The sequence below is a fragment of the Neovison vison genome, chromosome 10, assembly GCF_020171115.1.
Source record: "Neovison vison isolate M4711 chromosome 10, ASM_NN_V1, whole genome shotgun sequence".
Lineage (NCBI taxonomy): Eukaryota > Metazoa > Chordata > Mammalia > Carnivora > Mustelidae > Neogale > Neogale vison.
In genome coordinates this window covers 6690908-6712355 of record NC_058100.1, presented here as the reverse complement: position 1 = coordinate 6712355, position 21448 = coordinate 6690908, and the positions used below count along the sequence as shown (strand labels likewise).

Sequence of the window (21448 nt, the reverse complement as noted above, 5' to 3'; positions counted from 1 at the left end):
CTCCCAGCTGGGCTAAGACCCCAGGACCACTTTTTCCTAATCCTGTGACCTTGAACAATTAATTAACTTTTCTATGCCTCAGTTTTTGTCTTCTGTAAAATGAGGATAAAAACAGTACTACCTCTAAGGGTAAGAGGATTACTGAATTAAAGTGAAAAGCATTTAAAACAGTACCTGGCATATAAAAAAAGCCCTCCAGGAATGTTATCAGCTACTACTGTAAAAGTGAAATTTGTGCTTCAGACCACTGAGTTACAGCCTCCAGAACACAAGAAGAGCCACTACCTGAGTCAGGCAGTTGAGGATGAAAATAAGTGTGCCAAAGGTATAAGAAGTAAAAGAAAACCCAGTCAGTGGGAACGGCACCAAAAATGGTTCAGGTAAAGAAATATATTCAAGAAATAAGCCATAGTGCTGGGAATTGGGCGGCAAGTGGACACAGAGGAGGCTGGATGTGTTTCCGTGCTGCTACTTGGGGTTAAAGACAAATGAGCCTACAACGTCACTCTTGCCAATAGGTTCCTGCTCAAAGTTTCCTCTTCACATGCAGAGATACATCAACAGACAATTTATTAAGGAACGTTATTTAACTGTCACATGCCATTAGTCCATTTGACATTTAATGAGCACCTACTGCCTGCCAGGTGCTGATGCTGGGGACACAGACAAGCAATGCACGAAGGGGCAACACGCATGCCCACATCCCGTACCAGAGACAGGCAAACACATAAAATGTCAAGGAGAAGAAGAAAGTGGGCGAAGCGGTGAATGTGCAGTGGGCAGGGGATGGTAAGGGGTGGTCAGGTGGGGCCTCTGAGACATGGAACAATCCATCCCAAGCAAGCCAGTCAGTTTCTCAGAGACAAACATTCCAGGCCCAGGATGCTCCAAGCGCAGCAGTTCTGACACAGGGGTGTGCAAGACCAAAACAGCTGGAGCAGTGACTGCGCCTGACGGACTACAACTGAGGCACCCGCTGAGCAGATCAAGTGGGGCTTTCAGTCTAAGGACGGACTCTGGGGTTTGGGAAGCCCCTGGAGAATGCGGAGCAGAGGAGCTTCACGGTATGATTTAGGTTTCAGAAGGAACATTTGTTGTTGTCTGGAAAAAATTCTGTAATGAAGGGAAACATGGAGGCCAGCAGTTAGGGAAGTACCATAGCCCAGATGAGATGCTACTGGCTTACAGTGGGGGTGGATGTGGACCCTAATCCTATGCGTGGAACCGGGAGACAGACAGAAAGATAGGAATCAAGCAAAGAGGACTCCAAGTGGTGGTGCCGTCAGCGTACTGAGGTGGGGAAACATTAGGACAGGAGACTTAGAAAAACGCACGGAGAGTGGGGGAATCAACACTCCACTTCTGGATGTGTTAAACTGGAGGGGCCTATTAGACATGCAAGCAGAGGCAGGATGCAGTAGTCTAAAGTTCAAAGGTGATACTGGAGCTAAAGATAATACCTTCAAGGTCATCAGCATATATGATATTAAGTTATGAACTTAATGAGAGCCCCATGGATAAAAAAGCAAAGACGTTAGAAGACTGAGCCTTGTACACACATTAGGATATTAATAGGTATTTCTATTGATTAATACAGATTTCAAGAGCTATGACACCATTAATTACAAAAATATATCATGTAAAAAAATAGTTGAGAAAGTTTTCTATTAACTACTTTCCAAGGAATTGGGTCTTTCCTAAGGTCTCATTCTATATTACTGTTTTTGCCCAGATTTAAAGGAGAACACTACAGCAGGAAGATCATCAGGCAAGCAGGTAACTGAAAAACTGGCAGTCCTAGTTCTCGGTCTGGCTCGCCATCAACTGACCCGGCAGAAATCATTCCACCTCCCCATAAAACCATAAAACCAGCCTTCCTGACACATCCTCAAACGAGAGTCAAGAGTGGAGAGTCCCTACCTACTAAAACACAAATGCAAATGTGGTACTGTAACATGTAAGATAAAAATCAATCTTTTCCTAAGAAGTCATTAGATACCCATCCACCTTCAGATGCTTGGGAAAATGGATCCATGCAAATAGGACAATTCGTATGTTAAATTTTTCCCTACAGAGGTTAAACTCTGACACTTGGCCTTAGACCACTGGTGGTCTGCCAAGGTTGACAAGGTCAGGCGTGCTAAGTTAATTCTGGTAAGACGTCTGAATGTATGTGTAACAGCAAGCAATACGGAGTACAAGAGTTAGAGTAGGATTTTTATTTTGACAAGCAAAGTCTGAAGAAGTCAAGGATCGGCTCTAGAAATGATGACAGAATTTGGTATGAGCCCATAGCCTAATACATCTGCATCAAAAACAATGACAAACTAGGTAAAAATGCACCATGATCAAATATACTTTTATTAGAATTTAAATGCCAGTATTAAAGAATTCCAATGTTTCCCCTCCTTTCCTGGTCTCCCTCCTGCCCCCGTTTCTGCTGCTAATATTATGCCCACAAAATTGATAAAACTTCTTAGAACTTTGGAAAAATAGTCTTGGAGTTGACCCATAACCACTGAACCCTATAACCGTTTGTCAGCACAACCTTCTTCAGTCTTTCTTAATCCTAGCTAAGGGATCCAACTGAGTGAATAGAAACTGCCTTCAGCTTCCTGTAAACCCTTCCGTCCACACCTAAAGAATTTCACCCTAAAAGACCTTAAACTAAAAGAACTACGTAATGACAGCTTCGTATTTTAATCACGACTACCTGATTTCAGATTTCATAAACAGTGCACAAGTAAGCAGAAGAGCATCAGGCCAAACTTAATACAATCTTCAGGAAGCCATATGTTCAGCACATGGGCGCCCCCTCGGCCCTCCAATCCCATTCTCCTGCGTGGCCAAGGCAGGGGAAACCCCGCAATCTCAACCCTCTCCCACCACCACGGTTAACACCAACCAACCGACAAAAAGAGGCAAGGGGGCTTTGTCCCCCTCGCACGTCCCGCGCAGTTCTGTCCACCCCTCCCTGCCGACGCCCTCAGCATTCTCTCCCCCTTCTGTCCCAGACGGCCCACCCCGTTCCCAGCGGACACTTCCCACGGCCACTTGTCCCCACCGGACGCCCCCGAGCTCGCCCAAACTGTCCGCAAGGCCCCTGCCCCCCGCCCAACCCAGGTGAGGCCCACCCCCAGCCGTTCGACAAACCCCCGACTGCACACACTGCCCCGTTCGGGTCCTCCCCAAAGCCCCCGGCCGGCTGGGGCGCCCTCCCCAGCGGGTTCTCCGAGCACGGGAAGCGCCTGCGGGGCGCGCGGGGCGGCTCCTCGGCCAGAGCCAGGCTCGGGCGCCGAGCACCAACGTGGCCGTGGGAGCGTGCGCGTGGCGGGACCGGGCCCCGGCGTCCCCTCCGGGCTGGCGGGTGGCGTGGGACGGAGACACGACTGGGCGGGGAGGCCCTCACCTCCCTCGGCGCGACGGCGACTACGCCCGCCTCCGGCTCCCAGCGCGCGGCCACTCCTTGGCGTCCCGCGACCGCTCCGAATATATACCCTCATCCGGGGGGCCGGGGCGGCGGGGCGGGCCGCGAGCTGGCCCGGGGACACGGCCCCGGCCACCCCGCCCCTCTCTCGCAGCGACGAGTAGCTGTCCGCGCCGGGAGGAGCCGCCACCGCCCGCCCGGCCACGTCAGCGCCGCGAGCGCCGGCGGCGAGGCGGACGCCGAGGGGCGGGGCGGGGCGGGCGCGTCACTCGTTCCCTGGCCCAATGGGGACGGCTCTGGGGGTCCGGTCCGCGGGGGCCCCGCCCCCAGGCGCGCGGCGGCCGGGGAGAGGTGTGCGCTGCGTCAGCTGGGAGGGGTGAGGCCGGCGCGGCTCGCTGGTGGCCGCGGCCCGCCCCTGTGAGCCCCGCAAGGTGCCAGCCCAGGCTCCTCGTCGTCCCCTGGCCCAGCGCCCCGTCAACGGAAGCGCACGGCGGATCTGGGCGGGCAGCGGCGTCGTCCGGCTGGCGGATTCCCGACCGGCCGCGCGGAGGGTTGCGAAATGCGGCGGTGGCTGCGCATCGACCCCGCGGGGCGGACCTGGGCCGCCGTCTGACCTTGGGCTGGGGGTTTCGTGTCTGGTTGGCCCGATCTTCAGCTTTACGGCGTTTTTGGTTCCAAGTGCGGGGAGCCAGGCCCGTTTACTTTTGCACAAACAGGCAGGCAAAGAAAGACAAGCAAAGGTTTTAGGTAATGAGAAGCGCGCCAGTGAGAAAGAGCCCAGAGATCCGTTTTGTGTGACTGTGTTACCGCCTCAGTATTTGACACGAAACTGGTGGTTGGACCGGGTGACCTCCATGGCCCATGCACGGCCCAGTGTTAATAATTGCCCGTTGCGTACTGTCAGTCCTGTTACATGCCTTGTGTGGGTGTGCACGTGCAGGTTAAATCCTCGGTGCGCCTGGGTGGCTCAGTGGGTTGAGCCGCTGCCTTCGGCTCGGGTCATGATCTCAGGGTCCTGGGATCGAGTCCCACATGGGGCGCTCTGCTCAGCGGGGAGCCTCTCAATCTCTCTCTCTCTCTTTCTCTCTCTGCCTGCCTCTCCATCTACTTGTGATCTCTGTCAAAAAATAAATAAAATCTTTAAAAAAAAAAAAAAATCCTCGGTGCGGGCCCGTACAAGCTGGGCTTACGTTTGGATCTGCGTTGGGCTTTGCAATTTTGCAGGAAGTCCGGTATGTTGAAACACCAAAATAGACCTAGCTTTAACAAAGCACGTGACATAAAGAATTTCAGGCACTTAGGTGCCTCTCCCCTAAATAGAAGAGCCTTTTCATTTACTTCATCGACTGCAAAATCACTCACCACATTAAGTAGCAGAAATAACGTACACTTGCTAAGTAACGCCGGTAGATTCATATTCAGGACGTAGAATATTCTGTTTTCATGATCCCAGAACTTCACCCACTTATTTGAAAGATTTCTAATGTAGTGGTTAAGAGCAAGGGATCTGGGGCGCCTGGGTGGCTGGGTGGGTTAAGCCGCTGCCTTCGGCTCAGGTCATGATCTCAGGGTCCTGGGATCGAGTCCCGCATCGGGCTCTCTGCTCAGCAGGGAGCCTGCTTCCTCCTCTCTCTCTCTCTCTCTCTGCCTGCCTCTCTGCCTACTTGTGATCTCTCTCTGTCAAATAAATTTAAAAAAAAAAAAAGAGCAAGGGATCTGAAGACAGAATTCCTGCTTTCCTATTGAGTATGATCCTTGGTAAGTTAATTAACTCATGTAGAAGTTTTCTCATCTATGAAATACAAGCATTAATATAAATGCCCTTAGTGGTGTTGTGAGGATGAAGCCAGTTAATACAAGAATGTAGAACAATGAAAACTAAAAAATTTTAATTACTGTTATTTGAGTGCCTATTCTATGTCTGATGCTCTTCTAGGTCCTGGATTCTTTGACATACTTATCACCATCTGGAAAAAGTACTCATGTTCTAGGAAGCCAAAGCCCAAGTTCCTCCACCACCCATCTGTTTGCGTCTTGGAAACAGTGATCTCATGAAGGCTCAGGCCTGCTTTATGGAACCTCCTGCAGGGCCAGTTTCTCCTGGTGATCAGATGTGCTTCTGGGAAGGAACCTGTGTGTGTCCTTTTAGAAGTTCATGACCTACCTGAGGCGCCCTCATTCAGACAATGAAAGGAGGATTCCTTTGCTGGAGCCCCGCCTCTCACAAGTTGGCTGTTTGAAAACTCTGGGTGGGTCATTCTTGGTTGTTACTCTTCTGTGTTTCTACTCCCTGACAAAGAAATACATGAGATTTTAGAAAAATTCAAACCAGGAGATGCAGATTCAAAATTAGAGTTCAGCCTTAGAGACTGTGTGTCCGCTGAACTCTTACCCTCAATATTCTCCGTATAAAATGAGGGTAATACCTATTTCAATGGGTATAGTATAAATTAAATGAAAAAGAATCTTTAAGAGAGTGTCTGGAGTATTAGAGGCATTCCGTAAATCTTACACCAATGAATGAATGAAGAACTGAATATAATTAAATAGGACTTTAAATATAAAAGGTCACACCAGGGCCCAACACAAGTGTTTCCAATGAACTATTATAAAATCAAATTTTTACTTTTACCATTTGCTAATTTTTTTTTATAGTTACCAGGCATAAAAAGGGCCTTAATCATATCTTGCCAACTAACATCCAGAAACTTCTTATACTGAAGAAGTATTTCTGTCCTTTAAGGTATTTTTCATACACAGTTGACCCTTGAACATCAAGGTGCTTAGGAGCACAGACACCAGACACAGTAAAAAATCCACCTATAACTTTTGACTCCCCAGAAACTTAACTAGTAGCCCACGACTGACCTGAAGCCTTACTGATTACACACACAGTCAATTAACACATATTTGTATGTTACGTGTATTATAGACTATATTCTTATAATAAGGCTAAAGAAAATGTTACTAAGAAAATCATAAGTGGGGCGCCTGGATGGCTCAGTTAGTTAAGCATCTGCCTTTGGCTTAAGTCATGGTCCTGGAGTCCTGGGATTGGGTCCCACATGGGGCTCCCTGCTCAGCAGGAGTCTGCTTCTCCTTCTGACACTCTCCCCTCTCATGATTTCTTTCTCTGTCTCAAATAAATAAATAAAATCTTTTTAAAAAATCATAAGTAAGGGAAAATACATTTATACTACTATACTGGATTTATTTTTTTTAAAAAAGTGTATAAGCACACCTGTGCAGTTCAGACCTCTGTTGTTCAAGATTCAACTGTATATAGTCATTCAAGAGACAGTGGCAGAGAGCAAGGCAAGGATGCCCACTCTATCCATGATTATTTAACATCACACTGAAAATATGAGTTAATCCAGTGAGACAGGAGAACTCACAAGAGGCTTCAGAATTTTAAAAAGAGGAAAAAAAGAATTAGAAAATTAGTAGAACTACTTTGGGATGAGGATATACGTGGACAACCCTAGAGAACCAATGGCAAGACTAACTCAACCTATTGGAATCAATTAGGCTAAATCATAAACTAGGTAAGGTAACCGGCCATAAAATGAACAGACAGAAGTGCATAGTTTTTAATAGACACAAACAATAACCCGACAGATGACATGATGGCAGAGAGAATACCATTTTAATAGTAACAAAGAATATTGGATAATTCGGTATAAATCTAACACAAAATGTGCAAAACCTATAGACAGAAACTGGAAAATAGGGACGCCTGGGTGGCTCAGTTGGTTAAGCGGCTGCCTTTGGCTCAGGTCATGATCCCAGCGTCCTAGGATCGAGTCCCACATCGGGCTTCTTGCTCGGCAGGGAGCCTGCTTCTCCCTCTGCCTCTGCCTGCCTCTCTGTCTGCCTGTGCTCGCCCTCTCTCCCTCTCTCTCTGACAAATAAATAAATAAAATCCTTAAAAAAAAAAAAAAAGAAACTGGAAAATATTTCTACACAAAAGCCACAAAAGATATTTGATCAAATGGGAAAGTACCCTGCTTAAATTATACATTTATAAATTAGACAAGTTGATACAAAAGTTCAGCTTGAATTCTCATGGAAAAGGAAAGGTGAAAGAAGAGCTAGAAACACAGAGGAAGAAAAGCTACAATAAGAAGCCCACCTCCCATATTAAACAATTGTGTGAAGCCTCCGTAAATAAAACCATGAGGTCATAGCACGTGGACATACTGACTAGTGGAATAGACTAGACAGTCCGGAACAGACCCCAGGACTGCATCCTAGAGCAGCACGGCTCAGACCACTGGAGCAAAAAGTCAACATTTCAGTAAATGACACAACTGAGTAGCCACTTGGAAAAAGATAAAACGAGATCCATACTTGATCTCGGTCACAAGAATAAAGTGCAAATACATCAGAAATCTAAACAGAAAGCATGAAACCATACAAGTTCTACAGGAAGGCACGACTACTATACAGCTGCCCCCAAAGAAGAAAAAAAAGACTGATATGGAATAACTTTAAGGATATACTGTTACGTGAAGATGACCAAAAAAAAAAAAAAAAAAGGGAACATGTCCTACATGAGTATACATAGATGAAAAAAGGAGAAATAAATGTTTATTTTTGTTTATTTGGTTTTGGTTTGGGGTTTGTTGTTGTTTTCTTTTTTCTTTGCAATAGTGCTTTTGCACATCTCCCATCCCAGCATTTGTCCGTTGTCCCACATTTTGCTTTCACATATGTTACGCGTTCTACAACACATTGTAATTCATTTTGCCTAAACAGCTTTTCCAAATTCCTTTTTAGCCGAAGTATAGTTAACATACAGTATTATATTAGTTTCAGGCACACAGCATAGTTTTGACATCTAGATACACTGCAAAATGCTCACGGCAGTGGGGGTAGTTACTGTCACCTTATAAATTATCACAGTATCACTGACTGCATTCTTATGCTGTACTTTACATCCCTGTGACTGATTTGTTTTGTAACTGGAAGATTGTGCCTCTTAATCCTCTTCACCTATTTATATCTGCCTATTTTTAAAAAAGCAAAAAGTAAGGATAAAGGAACATCTTTCCTGGCTTGATTTTTGTATTCCAAATTTTCCTTGGATGAACGTACTTATTTTGTAACTTGGATAAACCAGAAACCAGTAAGATTGGTTACCTGCAGAGACCAGGTAGGAATCAGACACTTCTCCATATATAACTTTCTGGTTAGTTTTGACATCCGGAACCATGTTAATAATTTACATATTTGAAGGAAAATGAAATGAATTTAACAAAGAGGGAAGCTGAACCCTGACACAGAAAACAAACAGAAGCAAATCAACCTCACTATATCTTAAGTAACATAACTTCTCTGAAAAGTTTCCCTGGGGAGGGGCGCCTGGGTGGCTCAGTCATTAGGCATCTGCCTTCGGCTCAGGTCATGATCCCAGGGTCCTGGGATTGAGCCCCACATCAGGTTCCCTGCTCAACAGGAAGCCTGTTTCTTCCTCTCCCACTCCCCCTGCTTGTGTTCCCTCTCTGGCTGTCTCTCTCTCTTTGTCAAATAAGTAAATAAAATCCTCTTTTTTAAAAAAAAAAATGTTTCCCTGGGGAATGAACATTAGAAACTTTTGAACACAGTAATTTTGTACAGCTTTATTGACACTGACTTAAACTACAGATATTTAAAGTGTACAATATGATGATTTTTGACATATGAATATATCTGTGAGCAGAGTATTTTAAGCATATGTTCTCAATCTAAAGACAGAAAGAACTGTAAACAAATAGTAAACTCTGTTAGCAGTTTGGCTTTTTATAGCGGTATGAGTTAGCAATTCTGACTATTTTGTGTATAGTGGAGATGAGCAAATGACTAAATATATTGAAGAGAATGATTAGATTAAATTGGAGTATAAGATTAGATTAGAGAAGGGAATCACAAATATGAAGTGGAAGACTAGAATTACCTCTTTAGTGGCAGATTGCAATCAAAGTTATAACTATAAACTATAAACCCTGTATTTATTAACATAAATACAGAGACAGATATAGACTGCTTCACAGTTTCTCTAAAAGGTTGAAATTATGTAAAAGTTTAAAAGTCCCAAAAATGAAAGTGCAACTAATGATGGCGTTCTTCATTGTCAGTACAAACACAAAGGAAAATCCTTAAGCCACGGAGCACACAGCTCTGAAGGAAAGGATCCAAGGTGTGACGGTCACTAAGTAGTTTGCCTGTCCCATGTCACATGCCCTCTATCAGCCAGGCAGAATGCCACATCACCTGGGAAGCAATACATGCCACAGGCCATGTTGTTTATAGTGGCAGCCGTGTGTCTTTGGGGCAGGAATGATGATGGGCAGTGTTTCTCTGATGCCCCACCCTCCAGTTGAAAAACAGTATGGTTTAGCTGAATAGGAGAAGAACTTGAGCAGAGCGGAAATTTTCCAGAACCTGTTGATGTTTATATGGATGTCCCTGGGGTCAACAACTCCTTAAAGAACAAACTGGTGTGTGTTCATCATTCAATCAAGAACAAATAGATGTTTGTTTAAAATATGTTTACTATTCTGTGCCAGTCCTTGTGATAGGTACCAGGGGAATCAAAAGCTAGGATTCCATGTCCTTAAGGGAAATCTGGAGTACAAAAATGAAGCCGGGAAAGATGTTCCTTTTTCAAGCTAGAGGGCCACAGTGAATGCACAGTTCTAGGATTTCAGAGCTCAGAAGAGGGAGAGAATAAAGGAATGAAGAAATTTTCCTAAAGGATAGGCCAAGAGAGTTTGAGAAAGTGTTGGGAGGTAAGGGACAGTCTCACTCATTGCAGGAGACCTGGTCCTCAGCCTTGATAATGGGGCATTTGCTAACTGGTTATTTATGCTAACTGGTTATTTATTTTCCCACTGGCAACACCATTCCCCTTTCTTTCTCCTTAGGGAAAGAAACCAAGGAATTTGTAGTTAAGTAAAGAACTTAGAAGTGAGAGGGGAGCCTGAGTGGCTCAGTCATTAAGCATCTGCCTTTGGCTTGGATCATGATCCCAGAGCCCTGGCGGGAAGCCTGCTTATCCCTCTTCTACTACTACCCCTGCTTCTCCCTCTTCTACTCCCCCTGCTTGTGTTCCCTTTCTTGCTGTGTCTCTCTCTGTCAAATGAATAAATAAAATCTTAAAAAAAAAGGAATTTAGAAGTTAGATACCTAAGTGTTGGTATTAAATAAACTGTGAAATTGGAATCACCAAAAAGGAATTATCTACCAAAGGGTAAATATTTTTAGTAGTGTATGTGATCCCAGCTTGGTTTAAGAAAGTAGATAATACTTTCATTTGATAAATAAGATAGATAAGATAGATGATAGATAGATAGACAGATAGATAACAGGTAGATAGAAGCTGTGTGATTTGGAAAAATCACCATAACTCCCTGAACTTCAGTTTTCTCATCAACAAAATTGAGATAATGCAATATGTCTTACAGAGTTGGAAAGAGAATTAAAAGAGAAGGGGCCTACCACACAACAGCTATTCAAGAAGGAAAATGGAATAGTCCTCTATTAAAAACACAGAATTATGTTGGGATTCCAAGAGAGATATTTTAAACAGGCACACAAATTCAAAAATCCAGAAGGGCATACAACAGAAGGTCTTATGCTTTGGTCTTTTAGGGACAATGGGATGATAGGAGTTTTTATATTCTTTTGGCTGCTTTTGTCTAAAGTGTTCTGAAAATTTCCAAATTTTTTCTAAACTTTTTTTTTCTAAATTTCTAAAGTGATAACTACTTGATAATAAGGAAAGTATATATTTCCTTTAATTTCAGAAAAGGAGGTACGCTATTTAACAACTCAAAGAACCTGCTGGTTTTTCCTGCAGTTGGTGTGGGACATGGGTGACCAAGGCTGTCCACACTTTCCAAGGCAGTACAACCAAGAATGACCCACCCAGAGTTTTCAAACAGCCAACTCGTGGGAGGAGACCTCCAGCAAAGGAATCCCCCGTCATTGTCCTGAATGAGACTGCCTCAGGTAGGTCATTGAACTTTTAAAAGGACGCAGGTTCCTTCCCAGAAATACATCTGATCGCCTGGAGAATCTGGCCCAGCAAGACGTTCTGTGAAGCAGGCCTGAGCCTTCATGAGATCACTGTTTCCAAGACGCAAACAGATGGGTGGTGGAGGATCTTGGGCTTTGGCTTCCTAGGACATGAGTACTTTTCTCTCAGGAGATTATCCTGACTTAGCTCACCACTCCTCCCATGCCCCAAATCTTCTGTAGCTCAGAGTGTGTTTCAAAACATTGTGAAATAATGAATACATCCTGTTCAATTTCATATTTTTTTTTACTGAAAATACAGCCCCTCAAAAACTGACGGCCATTTAGGAAGTACAAAAATAACCCAGTCAAAATGAGCTGGGGAGAAAGTAAACAAGAGAGTGTTGGTGAGTAATAATTAGAGCGGCACCCCGCCTCAGGACTCCACACCGAGCAGGCCTGTGTGACATGAGAGAGTGGACTTTAAATGCCATCACAGGGCTAGGGGCTAGAGATCATCTGATCCCTCTCCCTGAATTCACAGATAAGGAAACCAGATCTCCCAAAGTGAAGTGGTTTACCTAAGGACAGAATAGATAGGTGAGAAGCAGAAGCAAGAGGAGAAGTCAGCCATCGATTGCTGTATGACAGTGTAAACAGCTCACCGCCATTACAGGCCATTACGGGCCATTACGGGTCAAGTATTCAACACCTTCTCTTGGGAGCCCATCTGGCTGGATCTTTCTCCTGCCCGGTCATGCTGTCCCCTGGGGAAATCCCTCAGAAACAGCCTGGAATGGCATCTGACCTACACTGAAACCAGAACTGTAGCATACTTGGTTCCCAACCTGCCTCCCCACCTATGTCTGGATGACCTTGCGTACCACGGTTTCTCAGATGTGAATGATTTTTCATCATGTTTTCAGTTCTACTGCCAAGGCCAGTGGGCTGGATTGACTGTGCATGTTAGGTCTTCTGCTTCTCAGCTCAATATGCAGGACACACACAAAGTCTATCACAAGTCATTCGTGTCGGGGATATCTCCCCTACCTATCGTTTCTTTAGGACTCTACCGGAGATGGAATCTGCTTTATAGTTCCTAGGTAAATAAGGACAAGATAACAAGGGGACATCACCTCTAGGAAATCTCAGGCAAAACAAAAAATTCCTCCACATATTTTTGTTCCAAGCCCCACAACTCTATTTGGCCTGCATTACTTAATGTTAACAGAAGAAAGACCCCGATATCCCAAAGTCTCTGACAGCACTAAATGGCTTGGCCTCTAAACTGAGTGACAAAAATATGGTCTTAAAACTTACTTAGGTTCATCAGAACTTCTGGGTAATTATTTCCTGTGTCCCTCAATAGCCTTCATTGATGCACTGACTTTGTTTTTGACAGCTTAGCACACTACTATGAGTATTCAAACTATACTAGTGTGGACGTGGAAGCCACGAGTGTGAGTTGAGTCCCAGTTCTGCACTTACTTAACCCCCCAGATGATTTCACTGATGTCTCTGGCCCGTCTCTCTTCCTATCTGCAAAATGGAGATCATAGTGGGACCTACCACTAGTGTTGCTGTGGGGACCAATTTAAAGTGCTTAGAACAGTTTCTGACTCAGAACAAAAGCTCTGTAAGTTTTTGTTTAAAAGAATACGATTTCCTAAGTTTGACTTTCTTGGTATCAGGTATTGGGAATTGAATGGTATGGCAGAGAGACTCTAAGGGGACACCCATAATTCTTACCTCCTGGATTGAATACCCCCTTCCCCTTGAGCATGGGAAGGACCTGTGACTTGCTTCTATGTAACAGAATAAAGAGATGATGATGTATGTCGCTCCCATGAATATGCTTGGGTAATGGGTCCCATAACTGGGTTCCATTAAGACTTCTTGCCAGAGGGCTCATGTTCACTCCCTAGCAGGGCCCTAAAGAGACAAACTGCCATGAAGCAAACTGCCTACAGACAGGGCCATGTGCAGGGAACTTCAGGCTTCTTCTAGGAGCTGACAGGGGCCTGGAGCCAGCAGAAGTAGAAGCCAACAAACAAATCCCGTGAAGTCTGCAGCCCTACAGCTCAAGGAAATAAATGCCACTCCAATCCAGCCTCCAGATGAGCATGTGGCCCAGCCAGCACCTTGGCTGCAGTCCAGTGAGACCCAGAAACAAAAACCCACTCAGCCTTGCCCTGTCTATTTGTTGCAGCCTTATGAGAAATGCTGAACCAGAAGCTGAAGAGGTTGAAGAAAACACACAAACATTCTGACAGGTCTCACTTTAAATTCATAACCACTAGCCAATACTATATACTCTACTTCCCTAGTCCACTCTTGTTGTCTTTCTTCCAAGTGACCGTTTCACACATTTTCTCCCTCAGAACTCTGGGATAACCTCCCCACACTCGCTCTTGCCAGATACCCTTGCATCTTGCTGCTGAGAAAACTGAGAACTTGCCCGAGCTCCCGCCACCCCATCCATTCATCTCCCTCTATCTGTACCCATATTTTTTACTTTATCTTCAAGTATTTGTAATAAACAGTCCACTGTCCAAGCTCTCTACCTATGAGCTCCAGCCCATCTTCTCCTGCCCAACCAAAGGTATCACTCCAGTACTTGGCTTGCTAAAAGGCATCTCAAAATTAAAATGTCAAACTGAATCCTGATCTATTCCTATCATCCCAACCCAACACACTTGTTACCACTCCTTATCTCTGTTTTTACTCCATGCTCATGGTTTCTCAGGCCAAAAACATTAGACTCATCGTTGGCATGTTCTCTCATCCCAGATCCAATCTATATGCATCCCACGGGCTCTGTCTTCAACACGTACGTAGAATCTTACCTGCTCTCACCATCACTTTCTCTCCTCCTTCTCTAGTCACCATCATCACTTCCCTAGATCATGACAGTAGCATCCCAGGAGGCCTCCTTGCTTCTACCCTTACCCCTCTTCAGGCCATTCTCAATGGAGCAGCCAGAATGATGTCTGGAGTTACATCACTCCTCTGCCTAAAACCTTCAAATGGCTTCTCATTTCAGCTGGAGTAAAATGCACAATCGCCAAACAACTCACAAGGTCCAACAGGGTCACCAACACACACGCTTCTCTCCCTAACTTCTCCCTTTGTGCTCTCCATATCCTGCCCTGCTTCACCAGACCCCAGCCAGACTGGAGATTAGAATCGGTCCTGAGAGTGGTGGGAAGCTTCTGATGCGTTCCATAAGCCACGCTTCTATCTTCTCTGCCTATAATGTGGGACAAAAGACGGAAAATGTCACAACCCGTGCCCCCCGTGGGCATCCGTCTCTTATATCATAAAGTTGTTGTGATGAGCCTTGCTGCCTCCAGCAAGGGCACAAAAGTCCCCTTTGCATAACTGGCATCGCTTGGGACTCCTTTCTTAGTTTCCTTTTTATGGTGAAAAAAAGATGAAAAGCAGAAAATCCAACTACCAGAAATTTTTAGTGTTCTTAGAAACTCTTCTTAATTTTATCAGACAAGTATTGCAAACATTAAAATTCAGAATGAACCAGAGAGAAGGATAGAAGGGAGGGAAGGGAGAAGGGAGAAAGGATGAGAGGAAGGAGGGAGAGAGAGAGGAAGGAGGGAAGAAAAAGGTAGAGACCAAAGGAAAAGAAAACCCCCCCAAGGGCGTGCCATAAAAAACAGTTCCTACCCACAGTTATGGTTTCTAAGTACGTTTCTGAACTATCGCCACCTGGACGCTGCCCAGGTGACTGGGAGGAGCAGAACCTTCTCAGAAGTGATTTCGTGTAGCTCATCATTTCCTGCCCTAGCCGAGCTCACTTCTCACCCACGAGTTTCCGAACAGACATCCTGGTGTCTGCTTATGAACCCACCACGACTTTTCTGGGTTTTCACGCGACTTACTTCTGACTAGACTTGTCTTGGCCATAAGGCTGCTGTTAAAAGAGATGCCGGTTCTTCTCTGGAGGGGAAAAGAATGACTTCAGCTGCACTGTATTTTCATCAGTTATCTTGAATAAGTGATAAAATATGAACGGGGTGAATGGAGCACCCGGGAATAGACTAAATCCTTTGGGGGAGCCCGGATGGCTCAGCCAGTGCAGCACGCAACTCTTGATCTCACGGTTGTGAGTTCAAACCCTACGTTGGATGGAGAGATTACTTAAAAATTAAAATTTAAATTAAATTAAAATTAAATTTGAAAAAACCAATAGAACAAATCATTTTTTTAAGATTTTATTTATTTATTTGATAGACATACATCACAAGTGGGCAGAGAGGCAGGCTGAGAGAGAGAGAGGAGGAAGCAGGCTCCCCGCTGAACAGAAAGCCCGATGTGGGGCTCGATCCCAGGACCCCTGGATCATGACCTGAACAGAAGGCAGAGGCCTTAAACCACTGAGCCACCCAGATGCCCCAGAACAAATCGGGTTTTTTTTTTGTTTTTTGTTTTTTTTAAGATTTTATTTATTTATTTGACAGACAGAGATCACAAGGAGGCAGAGAGACAGGCAGAGAGAGAGGCAGAGAGAGAGGAGGAAGCAGGCTCCCTGCTGAGCAGAGAGCCTGACGTGGGGCTCGATCCCAGAACCCTGGGATCATGATCTGAGCCGAAGGCAGAGGCTTTAACCCACTGAGCCACCCAGGCGCCCCCAGAACAAATCGTTTTGATTGAAGTGAACATACAAACTCTTCCACTTCTAAGAATCCCTGATTAAATTACATGATGATTCAATTCCACTGATATCCCCTTGAGCTTTTTAAAGATTGGTGTGGGAACACCTGGGTGGCACAGTAGGTTGAGCATCTGACTCTTGGTTTCAGCTCAGATCCTGATCTCAGGGTCGTGGGATCAGCAGGCTCTCAAGCGGAGTCCGCTTGAGAATCTCTTCCTCCCCTTCTGCCCCTCCCCCCATGAACAAACGAACACATATTGTTGTGTCCTTTTGTTTACATATTTGGTGCCAAATATACTATCCTGTTGATATTACGGTTTTTTAGGTTCTAGTACCTCTATTTTTTTTAAAGATATTATTTATTTATTTGATAGAGAGAGATCACAAGTAGACAGAGAGGCAGGCAGAGAGAGAAGAGGAAGCAGGCTCTCTGCTGAGCAGAAAGCCCGATGTGGGACTCGATCCCAGGACCCTGGGATCATGACCTCAGCTGAAGGCAGAGGCTTTAACCCACTGAGCCACGCAGGCGCCCAAGTACCTCTATTTTTTAAAGCTGTGATACTTTGCTTAGAAGTCATCTTTTATTAAATAACAGTTTAAAGATTATTTGTTGTTAGCCACAAAAGACAACAGTTGTAGGCCACGCTTTAGTACACAGAAAGAGTGATTTGCTGAAGAGTAATTTAAAATTATGAAAATATAAATGGAACTTTCCAAACAGCAGTTGGTGATTCACCTGATTATAAATGGTTTGGATAATTTTTAGGATGAAGAAAGCAGCATCAAATTAACAGTAGTGTGAAATATTTCCAGTTTTGCGCTTGTAAGTTTTCTGACCACAAAAATTAAGAAACTTTTCTCATAATCATTTCGCCTATTTTTTCCATCACCCATTGTCTTCACAATTAATCCAATAAAAGTGCCTATGAATTATGTCCTAAACATCATTTATTGTTCCAAGATGGGCAGATTTCCAAAATTTCAATATTAAATATATTGATAACATTTGATATGCACAGCAAAGTACATTTGGGACAAATTTCACCCAAAATTTGCTTAAATAATGTATGCAAATCCTCTAGTAATTTATAAACTAAACTATAGATAAATTTCCACTATTTCTTAGAAGCTTGGAAATATTAAGTGACTTTTGCCCGGTGCTCTTCATTTTCCCTGTGGATTCTCTGGTTTCCTGCCCCCTCCTCTCAGCCTGCAGTACACCCTTTATGATTTCCTGAAGCCGGCCAGCTAGCAACGATGTCTCTAAGACTTTCTTAGTCTGGATATTCTTAATGTGCCTTCATTTTTCGAGGCCTAGTTCTCCTGCCTATGAAGACCACCCATATATTTCTGAGCAAATTTGCTGATTCTATAGACCACGCCATTGGATCTTGCTTTCCTCCTAGATCAATGCAGCTCCCTCCAGCAGTGAGTCTGCCTGTGTTCCCAGCCAGCCCCACCTCCATGACATTGCCACACCAGTGGGGCTGGGAGAGGCATCCCCGTGCAAGAACACTGAGTTGCTCACTGTGTGTGCAGAAGTTCAAGGTCAGCAGTCTCAAAGACACACGCTTCTTAATTTGTTGTCTGTGGTCTTTTAACAGAGCCCTTGAAATCATTATTTTTCAACATTTTTGCCCAGTTTTATAGTTGTTTTCTGAGGGAGAGGATTTGCTTCCAGAAGGGCTGCTCTCAGATTTATACAGAACAGACTCTCCAAGGGTTGAATCTTAGAACAGTCCTTGATTTATAATTTTGGCAGCTTGGGGCAGCGGTGGTGATAGTCCTATCTTATCAAAGAAGCTTATTGCCCTAGATGGTCTCATGGTTACTTAATCTTTCCTGCTGGAAGTGTAGCCGGTTCCTTTTTTATCAGAGATAATAGGGGACTCAAATTTACTGAGCACATACGAGGTTACTGACCTCATACATTCTCGCAGATACGATTTCTCTCTAAAAATAATGATTTAATGCTTTTTATAACGATAAATGCAACATGTACTTGTTTTTGAAAATTTGACAAATACAGAAAAGATTCCCTTTTCCAGAAGTATCTTCTAATGCCACCTAGAGAAAGACGTACTAATACTGTAGTCTATTTCCCTTGGCCTCCCCACCCCCAAGTGTCTGTGTGTCCATGTTGCTGTGAGATTAGCTGTAGAAGGTGCGAAATAAATTTCCTACTCCTCTCCCTGCAAGATCACTGCCCCCTCCTTAGGAGATGTATCTAGAAAAAAGTTGCCACGGCCAGTGTCAAAGAGGTTACATCCTGTGTTCTCTTCCAGGAGTTTCACGGTTTCAGGAGTCACAGGTCTTTCACCCATTTTTTAATTCATTGTTGTGTGTGGTGTAAGAAAGTGGTCCCGTTTCATTCCTTTGCGCATAGCTGTCCAGTTTTCCCCAACACCATTCGTTGAAGAGATGGCCTTTTCCCCATTGCATATATTTGCCTCCTCTGTTGAAGAGTAATTGACCATATAATCATGGGTTTATTTCTGGGCTCTTTTCTGTTCCACTGATCTATGTATCTATTTTTTTTTATGCCAGTACCTTGATGTTTTGATTTCTATAGCTTTGTAATACAACTTGAAGTCTGGAACTGTGATGTCTCCAGCTTTGCTCTTCATTTTCAAGATTGCTTTGGCTGTTGGGGGTCTTCGGTGGTTCCATACAATTATTGCAATTGTTTGCTCAAGCAAAAATGCCATTGGGATTTTGATATATATTAAATGTGTAGATTGCTTTGGGTAGTATAGATGTTTTAACAATGTTTGTTCTTCCAAGCCAAGAACATGGAATGTCTTTCCATTTCCTTGTGTCCTCTCATTTCTTTGGTCAATGTTTTACAGTTTTCAGAATACAGGCCTTTCACCTCTTTGGTTAGGCTTATTCCTAGATATCTAATTATTTCTGGTGCAATTGTAAATGGAAAGGAAACAATGAACAAAACTTAAAGATAACCTACTGAACAGAGAAGGTATTGGCAAATGACATATCCAATAAAGGGTTAGCATCAAAAGTATACAAGGAACTTATAAAACTCAGCACCCAAAAAACAAATAATCTGATTAAAGATGGGCAGAAGACATGAACAGACATTTCTTCAAAGAAGACATACTACTGGCCAACAGACACATGAAAAAATATTCAACATCGCTCAGCATCAGCTGAGGACAGGACCAAGAAGAAAAAGTTCCTTCTCCAGTAGGTGGGACGGAATTTCCCCAGAGAACAGGAGCCTAGTGGGCACTCAGCTGAGAGACTCTGAAGGCGGGCCTCTAGGAGAAGAGGGGCTGCGGGAGGAGGAGGGAAGGTGCGTGTGAAGCCCTAGGCTGCTCAGTGCGTGGACTCTGGGGAGGTTCTGCTCCGGAGTCCATCCTAGGGAAGGGAGAAGGCTAAGGGCACGTGGGGACTATGCCAGTGTTAAACACTCTATCAGAGGGACCCAATATGCAGCCCAACTGTACTGAGGCTTTTTAACCACCGGAAGTAACATATTTTTATTATCCCAATAAAATCAGCCCAAAGGCAGAAAGCCAGGTGACCGCCTGATGCTGTCTACCTAAGGAACACATTCTTGAGTCCACGGAGACGTTCAGCTCCTTACTTGCACACTCTAAACGGTGAGTATCTCTACATAGCCCAAAGGCCCATTAAACTGCTTCCCCAGAGAAAAGACGAATTCTAAGGAGAGCTGTAAATGGCACCTTAGAAAACTGTAACACTTTCACAACCTGCGATGGCCACTGAAAAGCTCTTTCAAAACTATCTGTTCAGAAGCTTTTGATTTTGATGAAGAGGCAACCCACGGAATGGGAGAAGATATTTGCAAATGACAGTACAGACAAAAGGTTGATATCCAGGATCTATAATGAACTCCTCAAACTCAATACACATGAAACAGGCAAACATATCAAAAAATGGGAAGAAGATATGAACAGACACTTCTCCCATCAAGACATACAAATGGCTATCAGACACATGAAAAAATGTTCATCATTAGCCCTCAGGGAGATTCAAATTAAAACCACATTAAGATACCACCTTACACCAGTTAGAATGGCGAAAATTAACAAAACAGGAAACAGCATGTGTTGGAGAGGATGTGAAGAAAGGGGAACCCTCTTACACTGTTGGTGGGAATGCAAGTTGGTGCAGCCTCTTTGGAGAACATGTGGAGATTCCTCAAGAAATTAAAAATAGAGCTTCCCTATGACCCTGCAATTGTACTCCTGGGTATGTACCCCAAAGATACAGATGTCGTGAAAAGAAGGGCCATCTGTACCCCAATGTTTATAGCAGCAATGGCCACGGTCGCCAAACTGTGGAAAGAACCAAGATGCCCTTCAACGGATGAATGGATAAGGAAGATGTGGTCCATATACACTATGGAGTATTATGCCTCCATCAGAAAGGACGAATACCCAACTTTTGTAGCAACATGGACAGGACTGGAAGAGATTATGCTGAGTGAAATAAGTCAAGCAGAGAGAGTCAATTATCATATGGTTTCACTTATTTGTGGAGCATAACAAATAGCATGGAGGACAAGGGGTGTTAGAGAGGAGAAGGGAGTTGGGGTAAATTGGAAGGGGAGGTGAACCATGAGAGACTATGGACTCTGAAAAACAATCTGAGGGGTTTGAAGTGGCGGGGGTTGGTGGTGGGAGGTTGGGGTACCAGGTGGTGGGTATTATAGAGGGCACAGATTGCATGGAGCACTGGGTGTGGTGAAAAAATAAAGAATACTGTTTTTCTGAAAATAAAAAATAATTAAAAAACAAACTATCTGTTCAGGGGTTCTACCTAGGATCTTAATGATCCCATCTAGAATATATACCTTTTAAATTCAATGGCGATAATCCTAGCATCCTGGGATCGAGTCCCGCACCGGCTCCTTGCTCAGCAGGGAGCCTGCTTCTCTCCCTCTGCCTGCGGCTCCCCCTGCTCCTGCATCCTCTCCCTTTCATTCTCTCTCTTGTGCTCTCTCTCTCAAATAAATAAAATTTTAAAAATAATAATAAATTCAGAGGTGATTTTAGATAGGAAATGTCCAAACAGGAAATGGAATTTTCATATAGGATACACGTTCCCTGGCTAGAAAGCGGAGGCTTATGCTGTCCCTCGGGCTCAGGCTGGACTTGGGGCCAGGCTGCTAACTCGACGCGACCGGGAAAACCTGCTCTCTGCTACAGATGGTCTTCGAGCGGCCGTCAGATTGTTCTGACAGAGCTAATAGTCACTGGACTTACCCTTTAGAGAGAACTTTATTTTCCCAACAAAAGGCTGTGGTTTCAAGTTGCCAAGGAACTCTGGAAGGGCTGAGCACGGAGGGGTGTGAGAACAGTGAGAAG

At 44.3% G+C, this 21448-nt stretch overlaps 1 protein-coding gene across 4 annotated transcripts in view; it reads right to left on the bottom strand.

Annotated features, from left to right (window-relative positions):
- The window catches only part of UAP1 (UDP-N-acetylglucosamine pyrophosphorylase 1), a 36284-nt gene extending 30673 nt beyond the window's left edge, over nucleotides 1–5611 (bottom strand). For 3 of the 4 annotated variants that reach the window (XM_044266753.1, XM_044266754.1, XM_044266755.1), the window contains exon 1: nucleotides 5592–5611. In XM_044266753.1, the coding sequence (XP_044122688.1) occupies nucleotides 5592–5606 (15 nt within the window). In that variant the 5' untranslated portion in view covers nucleotides 5607–5611. Of the gene's footprint in view, nucleotides 1–3409; nucleotides 3575–5591 lie in introns of those variants that run through there. The other variant, XM_044266756.1, reaches the window with a different exon arrangement.
- Nucleotides 5612–21448: the final 15837 nt, after the last annotated feature.